At 45.6% G+C, this 17,223-nt stretch overlaps 1 protein-coding gene across 1 annotated transcript in view; it reads left to right on the plus strand.

The window, feature by feature from the left end:
* Window positions 1-17,223, plus strand: part of ROR1 (receptor tyrosine kinase like orphan receptor 1) — a 376,952-nt gene that overhangs the window by 322,488 nt on the left and 37,241 nt on the right. The window contains exon 5 of the mRNA XM_028511715.2: window positions 15,899-16,026. Coding sequence (XP_028367516.1) covers window positions 15,899-16,026 — 128 coding nt within the window. The remainder of the gene's footprint in view (window positions 1-15,898; window positions 16,027-17,223) is intronic.

Raw genomic sequence — 17,223 nt, forward strand, 5'->3', positions numbered from 1 at the left:
ACACCTGTCCAGAAGTGACACAGAGTGTCGTGTCCTTCAAGCATTTGGAGTCTGTGCTCATGTTCCCTCAAGTCTTCTCTTCAGGATTACCTCTCTAGCGCCTTGCTTCTTGGGACACGATGTTCGTTCTCCTCACCAACCTAGTCTCTGCTCTCCATGAATGATGGTGTATGCTTAATCCTGTTGAACTCTGGTGCCCAGAGCAAAGCCTGATGTTGCAGGCAAAGTCTGGCCAGCACAGAGGAAGGCAGGATGGCTCCTCCCTCATTGCAGAGAGTTCGTGCCTATTCTCTGCCTACGCTTAGTGCCACTAGAGACAATCAGCTTTTTTGGTAGCTTCCTTCCCTCCCTTTTGGCCACCACAAAATACCATTAACCAACTTGTCTTCACTTTCTGCTCCCTCCCTTCTCTCTGGAGGCTCCATCTTATTCCTGGTCCTGTCCCTGGGGCTCGGCTCAGCTGCTGCTAGGAGTAAGAGTCAAGCAGTTTGCTGACCCTGATCTGAAGCTCAGTTGATCCAAACTGAGCAAGAAGTGAACAAGTTTCTTGCATTTCCTTTCAGACCTCTAGTAGCCCTGACACACATCCTGGACTAATCAAGACTGCGTGAAACGCACGTCCATCAGTTCAGAGCTGAGCTCTTGTCACATAGGACCGAATTACCAACTTCTCAAAACTGCTGGGAGTGGGAGGGTGCATTTTTCTTCTACATCACCAATTGTTTGATGCCTCTGCCTTCCAACACTACTCGAAAATAGCTTTGTCAAACAAAGCATGAATACTAGGAGTTTCCTGACATTTTCATAACTATGAGCATATGATTTGCAGTTCATATTGAATAACGATGTAAGAAATCTGCCAAGAAAGCTCCAAATACTATTTCCAGCACTGGTTCATAACCAGTTACAGCTGCCTCATCACAGAATGTGAGTACAGGCTACCAGGGTGTGTGGTTGTCCCACTTGCAAAGTTTGTATTGAGTTACTGGGAGTCATTCTAATGGGGGAAGTCACTCTCCTGGAAAGCATTTAAGATGAATAAAGCTAAGGGTTTAACGTTCTAATGAAAAAATTTGTCAATATTTAAATCAAACGTGTGAACACTAAGTGTTTTTACATATGTTTGTTGCAGAGGTTTTGAGGCGGTCTTTGGCTTTCCAGACACGAATAAAGTAGATAGATGCACTGTTAAACTTTCGAACAATGACAAAGAAAAACACAGAGTAATTGCTTCACTCAAAGCCTGCCAGGAAATTAATTGCCTCAGAGATGTATTTTATGCAGTGTCCAAAAACTGCAGAATCTACGGGAGTGCCTTGCTTTTGCTAGGAGAAAACATATGTCACCTCTCACCAAAGATGTTTATGTCTTTTCACAAACCTGTCTTCTTTCAGCCTAAAGACATTCCAACTGGAAATGACTACAAAGCCAGGAGTTGATAGGTTAGGGGTGTTTAGTAATGCTTAAAATAATACCCTCGTGGACTCAGATTCGATTCTGCACTGTGAGCCCAGTGTAGCAGCAACCTGGCCCCAGGGGACTGGGAAGCCTTTTTATTGCTGGCTAGAGAGATTGGTGGGAGGAGGCGGGGAGTGGGGAGCCTGCCTTTGACCTGCCAACTCTGAAACTAACAGATTTGGGGCTGCAAAGCACTTGGGGAGCTAGCTAAGTGAAGTTAATAAATATGGATGGAGCCTGCCTTGGTCCACCTTGGGGACTGTATCCAAACGAAGGATTGCTAGAGGCTGGTGGCGATGGAGTCTGGAGAGTCTGCACAGCCGTAGCCAAAGAGCATAGAGAGCAGTTCCATAAACATTTATTGGGGGCCTTTTATGAACCAAGTTCAACGTACTGGGCTCTGCTGGGAGTGAGACTGGGGATGGGTTAAGCTACAAAGGAAATACATGAACAGCTGCTACACTTCAAGACCGTTCTGCCTGGTGGAGGACCAGACATTTCAACAAATAGTCATAGTATAATGAAGTAAGCGCAAGATGCTAGAGAGAATACATCTTCTTGTGGTCTAGTCTGGGGGTTTCAGGAAAGCATCTTAAAGGAGATCAAACTGAACTAGAACTGGAAGGATGCAGGGCAGTGATCCAGGTGAAGAAAGGTAAGAATGGATTTCTTGGAAGAGAAACAGTCAAGGCACAACTGCCTATGACAGTGTGATGTGCTCAGAGACTATGACCTGTCCTTTATTCCTGGGTCCTAGGGTCCAAGGTGGGCAATGGCAGAAGACAGGGCTGAAGAAGTGGCTGAGGCTGTCATTTGGGGACGTTGTGATCTCTGTTAACACTCTAGGACTGCCCCAGGGGGCGTGTGCAGTGGAGAGTCACTGAAATTGTAAGCAAGAGATGAACTGATCCACCTATTAGGTAGCTCATTCCTTAGCAGCATGAGAGATCCGGGTGCAGGGTCGGAATGAAGGTAGAGAGACAGACCAGGCAGGAGGAAATGGCAACCATCTTGGTGGGATATGCTGAGCAATTAAATGACAGTAACCATAAAAGGTTAGGATTGGAAAAAACACTAGAATTGGTAAGAACGTATCATATAGTTCAATGTCTATTTTATACAAATGAAGTAACCGAGGACAAAAGAGGGTGAGTGGCCTATCCAAGTTTATATGGTAATGAAGCTTACTGGCAGCCAAATCAGGACCGAGGACCCTGGCCTTCTGATTTCCAGCCCAGTGACTTTTCCACTCAGCAATGCCAAGATCAGTCCCAGCATCCTGCTTGTTAGGCAATGCCCTGGAGAAACTTCAAATTTACTTGGCCAGCATTTTTCCTGTTAATATCTAGAAGGTGGGAACAGCATTCGCTGTATCTAGCCAGACTGCCTGGGAGGGAACTTTTCTGTTACCTTCTTTCTCTGGTTTTAGATTCCTCCCTTCATTTTGCCACCTTCTTCTCCAGAAAACCTTCTCAACTACTGCCTATGGAATGTTCCCCCTTCTGCTGCGTCAAAGCAGTGTACAACCCAGTCCAGCACCTTTTCTCCAGCTCGCTTTCTCAGCATGTGGATCTGACTATGCAGCATTGTTAAGCCCTGGGCAAACTGGGAGGACATGTGGTCCCACAAAAATCAAGATCACCTGCTTGCATCTACACTGCTCCCTTGCACGGATGGCCATTTTACATGGAAGCATTATCTGTGCAAATACTGTTTGGTGTTGTCTTTTTTAGTAAATTGTATGTGTACGTATTTGTATGTATATTTGTGTTAGTTTTATAGTGTTCATAAATAGCAGGAGATTGGGAGTGAGGTCTAAGGCTTTGGTAACCGAATTAATCTCCAAACCTCAGTTTCCTCAACTGGAGAATGTGGATCATACTGCTACCTGGAGGGTTCCTAGCACGTGGTAGGGGTACAGAAGTATTGGACCTACTCGCACATTTGTGGTTGTTTCTGGTTTGTGGAAATACAGTGTTTTCATAAACATTCACGTATGGTTACAAATGGTACCATAGCTAAAAGTCAAGGGTCATTTTTTTTTAGGATATCTTTGAGCACAGAGTAAAATCTTTATACCTTGCAAAAGTTGGGAGAAAAAAATAAAGAAATGAAAACTAAATTAGCTAAGATGTTTGTGGCCTCCCTGTATTAAACGTATCGCAGTAACCAGAATGCGTGGTATACCTGACCATGGCCGTGTGGTCTGTGGAGCGTGTTGATCCCAGGTGTGACCCCGTGCTCCACTAGAGATGGCCCTCTGGCAGGCTCTCGGGGTTGAAAGAGCAGGAGATTAGAGGCTGGCCTCCCATCTATCGGTGAGTCAGCTGAGTGGAGGGGGCACCTGGGCCAGGAGGGAGGAGAGGGGTCACATTCAAGAAGTGCTTCGGTAGCTGATGTAGTCTTCAAGGTAAATTGTTGCCACTCTGAAATGCTTTCTGTTTTCCTCTTCTCTTCTCCATTTTTTCTGTTCAGCAGAACTAAATTCATGGGGACATCGGGTGGCCGAGGTGGGGAAGTGAACAAATAAACTATAAATGTCTGGTTGTTAGACGAACTCAGGTTCCCTTTTTGCTGATGTTAAAGTAAAAGGTGGGAGAAATTTAATTTGGTCATTAAATATTTGTTAAGTGTCAACAACTTAATTCTCACTAGGTGCTGTTATAGGCAGTGGGAACATAGCGGTGACCAAACCAAAGTTCCTGTCCTCATTGTTTGTTCATAAACAATTAAATATATCAGTACCTAGTGTATCTGGTGACACTAAGTGCAATCCATAATCCTCAGTCAGGTGAGGGCAAGGGGAAAGTGGCAGTCACGAGGTCCGAGAGGTGGTAGGGGCAGGTGACTAACTAAGGACAGTGTGAGGACTCCAGCTTTTACTTAGCATGAGGAGAGAAGCCATTGGAGAGATCTGAGTGGAGGAGGGACATGAGCTGGCTTACAGCCCAAAGGGTTCCCTCTGCCAGCCGCATTGAGAATAGACTAAGGTGGTCAAGAGTGGGAGTGGGAATACCAGTTGTGAGACTTTGGGGGAAAAGTCCTGCAGAGATAATGGAGATAACGCTGGTCTGAACCCAGAGGGGGCAGGAAGGCTGGGTTTGGGGTTGACTTTGAAGGAGGAGATGAAAGCACGTGCTGACAATTTGGATATGATTATGAGAGAAAGCGTAGAGACAAGGAGAATGTGAAAGTTTTGTGATGAACAGTTATAAGGAAGGAATTGTTATTTCCTGGGATGGAGGAAGAACTCAAAAATGGTTTTGGAGGGAAGTAAGAGGTCGATTTTAGAAATGTTGAGTTTGAATTCCTTGTAGGTACCCAAGTGGCGATATGGAGGCTGGAGTTCAGAGAGTGGTCTGAGCTAGATACACGAACTTGGGAGGAGACAGGAAGGTCAGGTAGGAAGTGAGAGCAGAAGGAAGAGGTCGGAGGACTGAGCCTCGGGATCTCAGTGACTGGAATCTTGAACTGTCAAAGGAGACTAGGAAGTCACAGCCAAAGAAGGAAGGAAATCCACGCTTACAGAAGAGAGAACAGTGTCCTGTAAGCCAAGCGAAAGGAGGTGTTTCCAGGAGTAATACGCTGTGTCACGTGCTGCTGCTAAGTCAGGAAAAAGATAAAGGCAGAAAACTCACTTCTGGGTTTAGAACATGGAGATCCCGGACTACGACAAGAGCTCTTTCCCTGGAGTGGCAAGGTAAAGGCTAGCTCTCCGTGAGTCCCAGAGCAAGTGGGAGAATTGGGGAAAGCAGGTGTAGACCTCCCTTTTGAGAGAAGTATTCTATAAAAGGGAGCAGAAAAATGTAAAAGTAGCTTAACAGGAACACAGTCAGAAGAGAGTTTAAGATGGGAGATACTAGAGCACATTGGTGTATTGGTGGGAATGATCGCCAGAGACAGGGCACCGCGCTGGTACAGCGGAGGAACGGGGCAGTCGCCAGAGCAGTGGCCACGAGTAGGTGGAGGGGCGGAGATCCATGTGCTGCAGTCCGTAGTTGGGACTTAGGATGGAGCATAGAGGGTCCTTCCACTGTCACGGGACGGGAGACACAGTATATGGAGCAGACCAAGTAGGAGTAGCAGCAGCAGTTTAATCAGACTTCACTTCTTAAAGGCTAACCTCTAAGCCCTGGTTTTTCTGACTTCATGAGCCACGCCCACTGTGTTCCCGGCGTGCCCACAGAGTTCACACACACGCCTGTTGTATGTATGACTAGTCTTTGGTACAGTCAGAAGGAGCTCTAACATACAAATTATTTTTTTCAGTGGCAGAAAGAGCTTCCAGCTAGAAATCTAAGCCAGTGTAAGCACTACACAACGGCAGTGGGAGGGAGGTGGGGATTTTTATGTGTCTTCTTTCCTGTGCCTAGAATAGTGTGTTATCTTTCTGCACATCAATAAAGCAGAAAGAGAATTTATACTTCATAAGCAACTATCAGGAGCTTATGTGGTATATATTATCTTACTTAATACACCAGTTTTAAGTAAGATGTGCAGATGGAGGCTCAGAGGCACTGCACACCTGGCAAAGGGCATGTGCAGCTGGCAGGCAGCTGGCAGGACTGACCCCAGTTCTGTGGGTCCCTGAAGCCCTGGCCTTGCACTGCACCATGTGCTGCCCTTCTTATTACTTGAGAACCAGGGAAAGTCACATAACCAATCACTCTTGGTTCTGTCAACTTTAGAGAGTGTGGGACAAGAGGCCTGCCAACTTCTGTTCCAATTAAATGGCTCCGCAAGATGGGAGGCCAGGGGATGGCTACAGGACATGGTGCCTGCCCTCCGCTCGCAGCTCCCCTCCACACCAGCCCTGCAAGCAGCCCCCTCACCAGTTCTGCCACCTCTGACCCAGGCTCAGCTCTGTCCATGGACACAGCCAGCTGTCTGCACCCTGCATTGGGTTCATCGTGGGCCCTTGAGGGGGCTGTGGCCTCTGCCCTTTGGAGCGGAACCTGCCCTCTTAGGCTTCCATCCCCAGCCTTAGGTCTCCAGTACCTGCCCTGGCCACACCATCACTAATCGTGTCACTTTCTGGGGTCTCTTTGTCTTCAGTATGAAATCCACACCCCTCTCCTTTTTTATTATTATAATTTTGAGATGTCAAGTTTGAAATAAGGCTGTGTTTAAAAAAAAAAAAGACTAGAGGAACATGAAAGCAAGATTTGAGCACACAGAGAAGATAATGGTATACGGCCCTCTCTACTCCCCAAGACACAGCAGATTCAGGCCCTACCCCTGCACCTGTCCTCTCCTCACCCCACTGCACCCCTGCCCCCATTTCTCCCACTAAGCCCCACTCAGCCTCTCCACTTCAGCTAGCACACTATTTAATCCATGATTTGTGGAATTATTCCTCTTTTAAGCTCTCACCTCCTCTAGAAGCTTCCCAGCCTCAATTGGATATGCTTCTTTTATCCTCAGCAAAAGGCTTCAACAAACGTGCAGGTTAAAAAGAATAAGGAAAGGGAAGAGGGAGGCAAGGAGCGGGGAGGGAAGGGGAGCAGAGATTGTATGTGTCACACATATTTGTCCCTTACTAGACTGTGAAGTCCTGGTGAACAGGAATTATATCAGTGTCTGAATGTCACAGTTATAAGCTGTCCCCTTTCTCAGCTCTGCTCCTCCCAACTCCAGTTAAAGCCGCCCAAACCCACCCTTATTCCTCATTTCTCCTTAAAGAACCCACTGGATTTCACAGGTCTGTTCCAGAGACCCCTGGTCTAACGGATGGCAATGCTTGTCCAATTGCAGTATTCCCATTTGGTGCATCAGCAATCAATCCCTATACTAGGGTGACTTTCTGCCTCTCCTGCAATGTTTAAATGTGTAAGATTTGATGTTTGACGTGCATACCTCTACATTGCCTTATTTTGTGTTGGGGTTGGTGGCTGGGGGAGGCATTCAACTCACCATTGCTTTTCATGGAGATTAGCACAGTAGTCCCTCCTTACCGGTGGGGATTACATTCCAAAATGCCAGGGGTGCCTGAAACCACGGAGAGTGCCAAACCCTATCCATACTATGCTTTTTCCTATACGTGCATCTGTTCACTTAAAGGAAGCACCAAACAGCTTCTTGTTGGTGTTGTCAACATCATCCCTCTTGCATTTTAGGGCCATGATTAAGTAAAATAAAGGCAACTTGAATACCAGCCCTGCAACACTGACAGTCGATGTGATCGCTCAGACAGCTGCTAAGTGGCCAACAGGCAGGTAGGGTGCCCAGTGCGGACAAAGGGCTGATTCACGTCCCAGGCAGATAAGGGCAGACCACTGTAGTCTTTCATGGCTGCCACCAGCAGAAGGAATAAGAAACAAAGCTGAGATGAAACAGAAAAGCAAGAATTGGGGATCAGGTTTCACCCCATTTCTGAGTAGCAAGATGAAATTAAAACCCTCCTAAGAAGTCCCTGAATTCCTTTTACCACTCTTTCCACAAACCGTCTCTTTTTTCAATCCATGGCCCAAGGCATAAAAGGAAAGTGAAAAAAAAAAAAAATCAAAGCAATCCTAGTAACATTTGTGGTAGAAAATCTGACCAGATTGGTATGTGTGAATTTCATATTATTCTAAACTCCCATTATTCTCAATGGGCAAATTTAGGGGTAGTTAGAATGCCCAGTGTTTGGAGACCTGCCAAAGAACAAAGGGTTTCTAATGAGAACTGGGAGACCCAGTCTTTGGGGGCTCCAAGTCCCACCTCTGCACCCCGCAGCTCCAGCTTAAGCTGGGGGTAAAGTAGGCCCTTCGCAGGAGGGAAAGTACAGACACCCTCGGGCTCCTTAGAGGGTGCAAGGCCCCTGCCCACAAAAACCTCCAGAAATACAGAGAGGGCAAAAATCACTCACTCTCTTTATTAGTGATCTCCCATATTCTTACAAATACCATACTAGTACAGTCCTATCATTTCTAATGTGTGTTTAAATGGGAATAAAATATATTACGTGCATAATTTTTCCTCAAATTGCATTTGTGAGATACAAGCCCGGGTCATTCTGATGCTTTTCCAAAGTGAAACGCAGCCCTGTGCTTGCAAACACTGCTGTGGAGCAAGGCCAGTGCCTTCCCTTGTCTGAGTTGGACACAAGTAACTATTATGTGCTGCTCTGGAAACTATGACAGAACGTTATTCATCTGTTTGTTTTAATGGTTCATAGCCAAGGAAAAAAAGACTTTAAAAATTTAATTTAATTTTTTAAAGCAAAAACGTGGTGTGAGAAAGAGCAAGGACTCCTTTGCTAAGGAAATACATGTCGGCAGTTGTCGGTGTGCAGGTGCGGGGAAGGGCACGGGTGCTCAGGGTGGACACCTCCATGCAGCTCGCTCTCACAAAGGCATTCCAGGAGGAGGAGAAGGCGTATTCGGTGAGCTGAATTCCCAGCCTTACGGACTGCAGTTGTCTCTGTGAGTCATTACCCCTGTGGGTGGACGTGCCTTGCTTGGCTCACTCTGAAAGCTGATGACCTTTAAAGGTCAAGTATGTTAACTCGTTACCTTCTTTGATGCCCACTTTCAGATGGGTCTTTGAAAACAGAACTCGTGAGATAACTCTGGGATCGCATATTTAACCTGTGGTCTCTTGACCTCAGCCACCCTGAGGCACGGCGTGTTCTTGGTTCTCCCCACAACTCCCCTTCTCTCCTTCGCTCCAACCAGCTCTCCCGAGTCTCCACCTGTATTTGTCCTAGTACCCTTTCTCTGAGGGGCTTCTCTTCCAGGGCCTGTGCAGTGAAAGCTGACGAAAGCCTCCTCGCGCTTGGCATTTAATCAAGGGTGCTTCAAGATTCCAAATCTTCTCAGAAAAGGGAAGGAGGTATTTTTGGAGAGGTGGTAACTATTTGACCACATAAGATTATAACTTGGTCTTCAAGTCCCTATGTCTCTGATCTTTTATCCACATTGGAATAATTCTGCAGCCTTTATTTGGATCTTTATTTTATCATGTATCCCCCATTTTTAATTAAAAGACAGAGCTATCCTGGCTGGTATGGGCTCAGTGGATTGAGCACTGACCTGTGAACCAAAGGGTCTCAGGTTCAATTCCCAGCTGGGGCACACGCCTGGGTTGAGAGCCAGGTCCCCACTAGGGGGCGTGTGAGAGGCAACCACACACAACTCTCTCTTTCTCCCTCTCTTCCCCTCTGTCTAAAAATAAATAAATAAAATCTTTTTAAAAAAGAAGAGAGAGCTGATTTTCAACTTAAAGAGATCTGACTGTACCTCCCAGGGGAGACCCTGCCTCTGAGCTGGGAAGCTTTGCACCCAGTCCTGAAGTTACAAGCACCAGCCCTGGGAAGCACTGTGTGTGTGCTATGCTTTAACCACATCAACCAATATGCGGCCTGATTTACAAATTTAAAAGAGGATGCTTTCCATCCTTTTATGGCCATGATGGTCTTTTGGGAAGGTACTAGTAAGTTATTTTCGCTTTGGTAAAGAGAAATTGCTTCCTATGTGAGAAAAAATAACTCACACTTTGGTAAATGGTGCACTAACACACATCTAGGGCTATTGTAGCTCTCTGCACTGTGTGATGGCTTTCCTTCAAACCAGGATTTGGGGCTTTGGACACAGGCGTCTTGATGTGATTCCATCCTTATGGCTCAAGATGGGGCTCTTGTCCTGGCTGATGTGGCTCAGTGGATTGAGCATTGGCCAGAGAACCAAAGGGTCACGGGTTCAATTCCCAGTCAGGGCACTTGCCTGGGTTGCCGGTCAGGTCCCCAGTAGGGGGCACAAGAAAGGCAACCACACATTGCTGTTTCTCTCCCTTTCTTTCTCCCTCCCATCCCCTCTGTCTAAAACAAAATAAAATCTTAAAAAAAAAAAGATGGGACTTTTAATTAAGAGGGGCTGAGGAGAATAAAGTCCTAAGTGTTGGGTTTTTTCATTTGCTGCCATCTGTCCCCACGAAGCTGCCGTGGATGCCGTGGGTACCACCCTCTCTGGCTTCCAGTTAAAGAATGATGAGCTTCAGAAGAAAGAAACCTACAGATACTGTGTAAATTAATCACTGCTTATAGCCAATTAGTCAACTTGGAAAGAACCCACATAGTTACCTCCGCAAATCTCTCTGAGCTCTCTCAGGCTTGAATTTCCAACCACTGTCCCTCCCTTGAAGTCCCTCTACCTTGTCCCTTGTGTATGAATGAGGACTTTTTAAAAAAATTGAGGTGAAATTCACACAACACAAAATCAACCATTTTAAAGTGAGTAATTTAGTAGCAGTTGGTTCATTCCCAGTGTTGTACAACCACCACCTCCATCTAATTGCAAAATGCTTTCCTCACGACTAAACAAAACTCCACACCCACTGAGTAATCACCCCTATATCTGCCTCCCCAGCTCCCTCTCGGTAGCCACCAGCGTGCTTTCTGTCTCTGTGGATCTACTTATCCTAGGGAGTTCAAATAATGGAACCATGGGACACGTGGGCAGGTGTGTCTGGCTTGTCGCACGGAGCGTGTTGCGGACATCCTCCCATGCGGGGCCATGCTCCAGCTCTTTGCTCCTTGTTCATGGCTGTGTAGTATTCCATTGCATGTCTCTACCATGTCTAACCATCCATCTGTTCACGGGCATCTGGGCTTGTTTCCATTTCTTGGCTATTGTGGATAGTACTGCTATGAACATTGGCGAACAAGTGTTTCTTTGAGCCCCTGATTTTAATTCTTTTTCTTGAGACATGGCACTCAGTGGCGGGAGGGATCTCTGTAAGGCTGTGACAAGGACTGAAGGAGGTCCTTTGAGGGCCAGCCTGCCCCACCCACAGCAGCATCTCCTGTCTGTCTGCACACTGGAAGGAAGAAGGTCCGCATCCTGGAGGATTTTTTACATTTTTATTTTGAAATATCATTTACATTTAAGCAAAGTTACAAAAATGGTACGGAGTTTCCACATACAGACGACCCCTGAACAACACAGTCTGAGCTGCACAGGTTCACTTGTATGTGGATTTTTTTCAATAGGCATAGTCAGCCCTTCGCATCTGTGGGTTTCGACCAACCTTGGATCGGAAATACCGTTGAATCCATGTCAGTGAAGGAAGGGCTGACTCTAGAGCCAAAACTGCATGTGGATTTTTGACTGTGTGGGGGTTGGCACCCCCAACCCTTGTGTTGTTCAAAAGTCAACTATATACTTCACCCCATTTCCCCTAATGTTAACATCTGGCCCCGTATTATATTCAAAACAATGTGCTTTTTCATTTTCAGAGAATTCTCTCCATTACTCACTGACCTGAGAAGTTCGCCCAGGAATTTGTGTGGACTTCTGCTGTCATTGTAAAACTCCTTTGGGCTGCACCCTCTGTGGCAGCGTGTCCCTTTCCTGGGGCTTCCTGAACAGATGCTTCTCCTGCTGCCACAGTGTTTGCAGTCACTCGCAGTGAACCTCGGCCTGGTTTGGCCAGCCCTTGGAAGCTCCCCACCCTGGGGAAAGTGGGAGACCCCGGAGGTGCAGCGCAAACTGTTTGCTTTTCCCTATCACATGACAGCGAGCTAGGAAGGTTGCAGAGGCTGGTGATGTGGTAACTAAATTGCCTTTATGAGAAACATGAGTCCCCATCGCAAATCGGCCCTGCCTTCTGACATCACCGGGAGGTAGCTGGTGCGTGTCCGTGCCAACGCCGTGATGAATGGCTAAGATTCCACTTGCCCTTTCACGGCACACGTTTCTTCCCCGCAGAACGCAGCCTCGGGCACGCTCGTTGCAAGTGCCCTTGTACTTTTGCCGCCTTGCTGCTTCCTGTTTTTAATTTGCTGAGCATGGAGGACATCAATGATGAAAGAAGTGCACGCCGGAGAGAAGCATGAGGCTGATTAATGCCGGAGGGGGATTTGTTATCCCCCAGCCCACGCCAGCAGGAAAAATGGGAAGGATGAAAGGCCTTTGGGACTTTATGTTTAAAAGAAAACCTTTTTGCCACCCGGCATCTTCACAGCTGAAAGCCCCTGTAAGCTGTGCCAGAATTTCCATGACCAAACCGTTTGGAAGGAAAATGTTTGCCATGGTCACAAGCACTAATTTAGGGCAAATCTAGCCATGTAACTTTGGGCAAGTTCTCTGCTCTTTCTGACCTTCAGTTTTCTCATTTGTGGAAATGGGAATAATTATACCTATACCTTCTTTATAAGATTGTTGTCAGCCTTAAATGACTTAATATCAGTTTTATATGTAAGTGAAACTTAATGCCTGGTACAAAATAAAGGCACCTTATAAGGTCCCTTATTTATAGCTCTGGCCATTGTAGCTCAGTTGGTTGGAGTGTTGTCCCATACACGGAAATGTTAGGGGTTTGAGCCCTGGCTGGCGTAGCTCGGTGGATTGAGCGCGGGCTGGGAACTAAAGTGTCCCAGGTTCGATTCCCAGCCAGGGTACATTCCTGGGTTGCAGGCCATAACCCCCAGCAACCGCACATTGATATCTCTCTCTCTCTCTCTCTCTCTCTCCCCCCCCCTTCCTTCCCTCACTAAAAATGGATGAATAAAATCTTAAAAAATAAAGAAAGAAAGAAAGAAAGAAATGTTAGGGGTTCGATTCCTCGTCAGGGCACACATCTGAGTTGCGAGTCCATTCCCAGTCAGGGAGAGTATGGGAGGCAACCAGTTGATGTTTCTCTGTCTTTCTCTCCCTTCCTGTCTCCCTAAAATCAATAAACTTTTTTTTTAAATTTAAGGCCCTTATTTATAAATTAGGCTGATTTAGTGAAAGGGAGTATTGAAAAGCAGAGAACACCATTGCAGATCTAAAAACACAGTGTAATGGCTTGAGCTTAAACTTGAAGCTTAAATCCTATGTCCAACACGTACTGGCTTTGCAAATTTGAACCATTCCCTTCACTTCTCTGAACCTGAGCGTCTCCCTCTGTAAAATATGGAGGAAACGCTGCAGAAGGGGCAGCTGTGAAGAAAGCACTTAGCACAGTACCCAGCACAGAGAGTGGCAGACACTTAGAAGAGGTTTGTTTTTCTAGTGCTGTGGTTCTCAACCACATTCAAATCACCCGAGAGCTTTTCTAAAAGCATGAATACCTAAGCTGTGTCCCCAGAGAGTAGGATTTAATAGGTTTGAGGTGGGGTTTGGGCCTTGGTATTTTCAAAAGCTTCCTGAGGAGATTCTTATAAGCAGACAGGATTGAGCACTACTCCCTAGCAGATGCCATTAAAAAAAAAATAAACTTGTTTTGTTTTGTTTTGTTTTGTTATTTTATATCTGTCCCCAGGAGACTGGCCAGAATATGAGGAATTCTGGGCACAGTAAAAAACTCAGTACACCTGCAGCTCTAAGCCTTTCATTGACGAGAAATGTGCAGCCAAGGAGTTACATTCCATTTTATTTTGGAAAAAAGAAAGTATTCAAAGAGTCTTTTTAGAGTCTTGAACTGGAAAGGTGGTAAGAAGTTTAGCCTAAGCCTCACACATAAAATATGGGAACTCCCAGTAGGTTGGGGATTTATATGTGGGGGTAATTCCAGGGTTTTGTCCTCCCAAGAGATATAAATCGAGGCCTTGAGAATTTACTATGGGGGAGGAAGAGGTGTTCTCATAATGACACCTTTAAAATCCAGGGCTCCACTAATGCCTAGGGATAGAAAGACATCATCTATAATAGCACAGGGCTGGTGGGGGGGTCTCAGCACTTTGGTCTCCAAGATCCCAGGCTAGGTCATCGAGAACCTTCCTTCTCCCTATAGGTTTATGGTATTAGTTACCCAATAAAAGTGGGGTTAATTTTACAACCCAAGTAAAATGTAAGCCAAAAAGACTTCAACATTACTCTAGGATTTATGAAAGTAAACATGTGGAGCACTTGAAGGATTTTGCAACATTAAACTTTCAATGTCTTTATGTTGAGTGTATGATATATCCATTTGTATTCATACTTAAAGTTTGCATTTTTGAGAGTTTTGCAGTACAGACAGTTTTCAGGACCAAACTGAAGGCACATCCCCATCTCCACCTTCAAAATGACTCGTTCATGGTTCAGTGCGCAGGGAGCAGGAAGCGTCTGAAACCGCTGCCTTGAGGATCAGCCCTCTCAGACTTCTCTCACCTGGTTTTCCAAACCCCCCATGTGGGGGAGTCCAGGGCCATGGCACCGACCACAGCCCATTTTACAACGTAGGAGCTTAGTCAATAATTGTCCTTCAAAATAAGTATCTTCTTTGGCCATTGTAAATTCTTTAATAATAACCGTGTTACCTCCGTGAAGTACTTTTTTTAAGCATTTACATTATTTGATAGGCTCCTCATGGGTTTCCACCTGCATGGTGGAGAAATCAAGTGTCCCCTTCACCTTGGAGAGAAGAACACAAGGCTCGGGGCTCAGGGAGCTCACCTTGAGTGTGCAAATGTTAGGCTCAGGAAGGGAATTCTGCTTCTCCTGACTTTTGCTTTAAAGTACTTTAACTTAGAAGAAACCAAAGAGGAGACATGATATTTTGTTCTAGCCCGGTTCACAGAGGAGAAGCCCCCAGCGTGAAAGTCAGGCCGGGAGCGTGGACGGTGGTCTTTTGTCTGGCTGTGGTCTGCCTTGGAGAAACAGCTGAGTGTTCTGTGCTCTGGCATCTTGTTTATCGTGGGCCCTTACAGGAGGTTATGGTCTCTGTCCTTCGGAGCTGAACCTGCCATCTTGGGTCCTAACTGCTAGCCTTGCATCTCCAGCCATTTCTAATCACTTCATTTTCTAGTGTCTCCTGTCTTCAGGGTAAAATCTACCCCACCACCACCTTTTAAAAAATGAAACTTATTAGTGTAATTGCGAGGCAGCAAACATTTTTTAAAGATTCTATTTTGGAGTTTTAGGGAATTGTGAAAGCAAGATTTCCGTTGACATCTTTTCTAGATTACTCTGGATTTGGTGACTCATTTGAAATGTTCCAATCCACAATTCACCTGGTCCTCTGTCTGCAGGGTGGAGGTAATGTGGTCTCAGGCGACGAGGAGCCGCAGAACTGGACTGCCCTCTAGTTTCTTGTCAGCTGCACCTACCTTCTCACCCCGTGATTCACATATCAGTTGGAGTGGATCTTGTGCATGGCACACACACGAAGCAGGAACAATCCGTTTAAAAAACAAACAAAGAAACAAAACTGTAGAACATGTGCGCAAATTTCCAATTCATTTCCTCTTTACTCTTACAACTACATCATCTTCCAGCCCACCACCAGCTGCGAAAATAAAAGTGTTTTCTTCCATATTTAAGGATGATTCTGTGCTTCAGGATGGTTTTCTGGAAGTGAAAGAAACTTGACCAGTGTGACCAACAGATGTTTTAAGTGATGGATGAAACTGAGGAAAAGCCTAGTCCTTTAGCCCAGTCTTTAGGATACTGTACCCAACTGCACCCCCTAGTGACTATTTAGGGCATTGCCGTCAGATCTAACTGTGTATGAATATACTATATTGCATCAATTAATGTCTATGCTCTGTTTTTAGAGATGAATACGAAGAAGATGGATTCTGTCAGCCATACAGAGGGATTGCATGTGCAAGATTTATTGGCAACCGCACTGTCTATATGGAGTCTTTGCATATGCAAGGGGAAATAGAAAATCAGATCACAGGTATGTTAACCAATGAAATTCTGTTAATACCTTGAAAAACTATTCTTCTCACCAACAGCGGCACTAAGTTCCTCTGTTGACAAAGGAGTAGGGTAGACACTGGGGTTAGGACCATAAAGAGCATTAGATGTTATCTCTATGCTCTGGAATTTACATTAAAATAATTTATTGAAGTTGCTCTTAGAGAAAAGGGAAGCTTTGAAAAGCCCCACATTCGTTTAAACACTCAATTGCTGAGTGTTTTTCGTGTGCCGGGAACTGGACTGGGCACTGGGGCACACGATGGTGTGGCAGGTGAGTAAGCCCGGTGGTCTCTGCCCTCACAGAGCTTACCGTTTGGAAGCAACACCATGTAGACGGAAAGGGGATGAATTTAGAATTACCGTGACTCTAGAGAAGTATCTTCTTCTCCATGAAAATCTTTCTTCATCTGTGAAGTGCATGATGAGGCAAGATGATCATAGGGCTCTCCCTGCTCTAGCTTGCTGTATTTCACTCTTCGTTTTTCTGAATTGGAAGTATCCATAAAGGAAATCTAATAGTGAAGCACTTTTCAGCACCCATGAGTTAGGTAGTGTAGGCTGTAGTGTGGGCTACCTTGCACGATTTCGCACACCTAGTTCTGGTGGCTACGACACCTTGTGCCTCTTCTCTTAGTGCCGTTAGTATACCTCTGTGCCCTGTGCCTTCCCCAGCCATTAAAATGGCCTTTGTGAGATTCTAATAAGGTCGTTGGCTTCAGTGAATAAAAATACAGGACATCCAGTTACATTTGCATTTTTGATAAACAACAGATAATTTTTTAGAAGTATGTTTCGGGTATTTCTCTGAAATTTGAATGTAACTGAGTGCTTTGTGGTTTATCTGGCAACGCTGGGGTTTAAGAGAGGCAAGAACAAACCCAAGGTAGGCACATGGAACAACAAAAAGTCTAGAAACAGTGTCTTTTGAGGAAGTTGAAAAAACAAAGAGGTGACAGAGGAAACTATTTAACCTGGAGAAGCAACAATGGGAAGTAGCTGCCAGTTGCTGACACCCTCAGGCTTTCAAGGGGAAGGACTCTGTGAGGTAGGACTGCTGCGGGGAGGGAGGAGGGTTGCCGAGGGCACGTTCCCACCTAATATGAGAATGATGAACATATTTTTTACTAAGCATTCACAAAAATAAATGGGAGTTCTGTAATAAGTATTTGGTTAC

This window comes from Phyllostomus discolor, chromosome 5 (genome assembly GCF_004126475.2).
Source record: "Phyllostomus discolor isolate MPI-MPIP mPhyDis1 chromosome 5, mPhyDis1.pri.v3, whole genome shotgun sequence".
NCBI lineage: Eukaryota > Metazoa > Chordata > Mammalia > Chiroptera > Phyllostomidae > Phyllostomus > Phyllostomus discolor.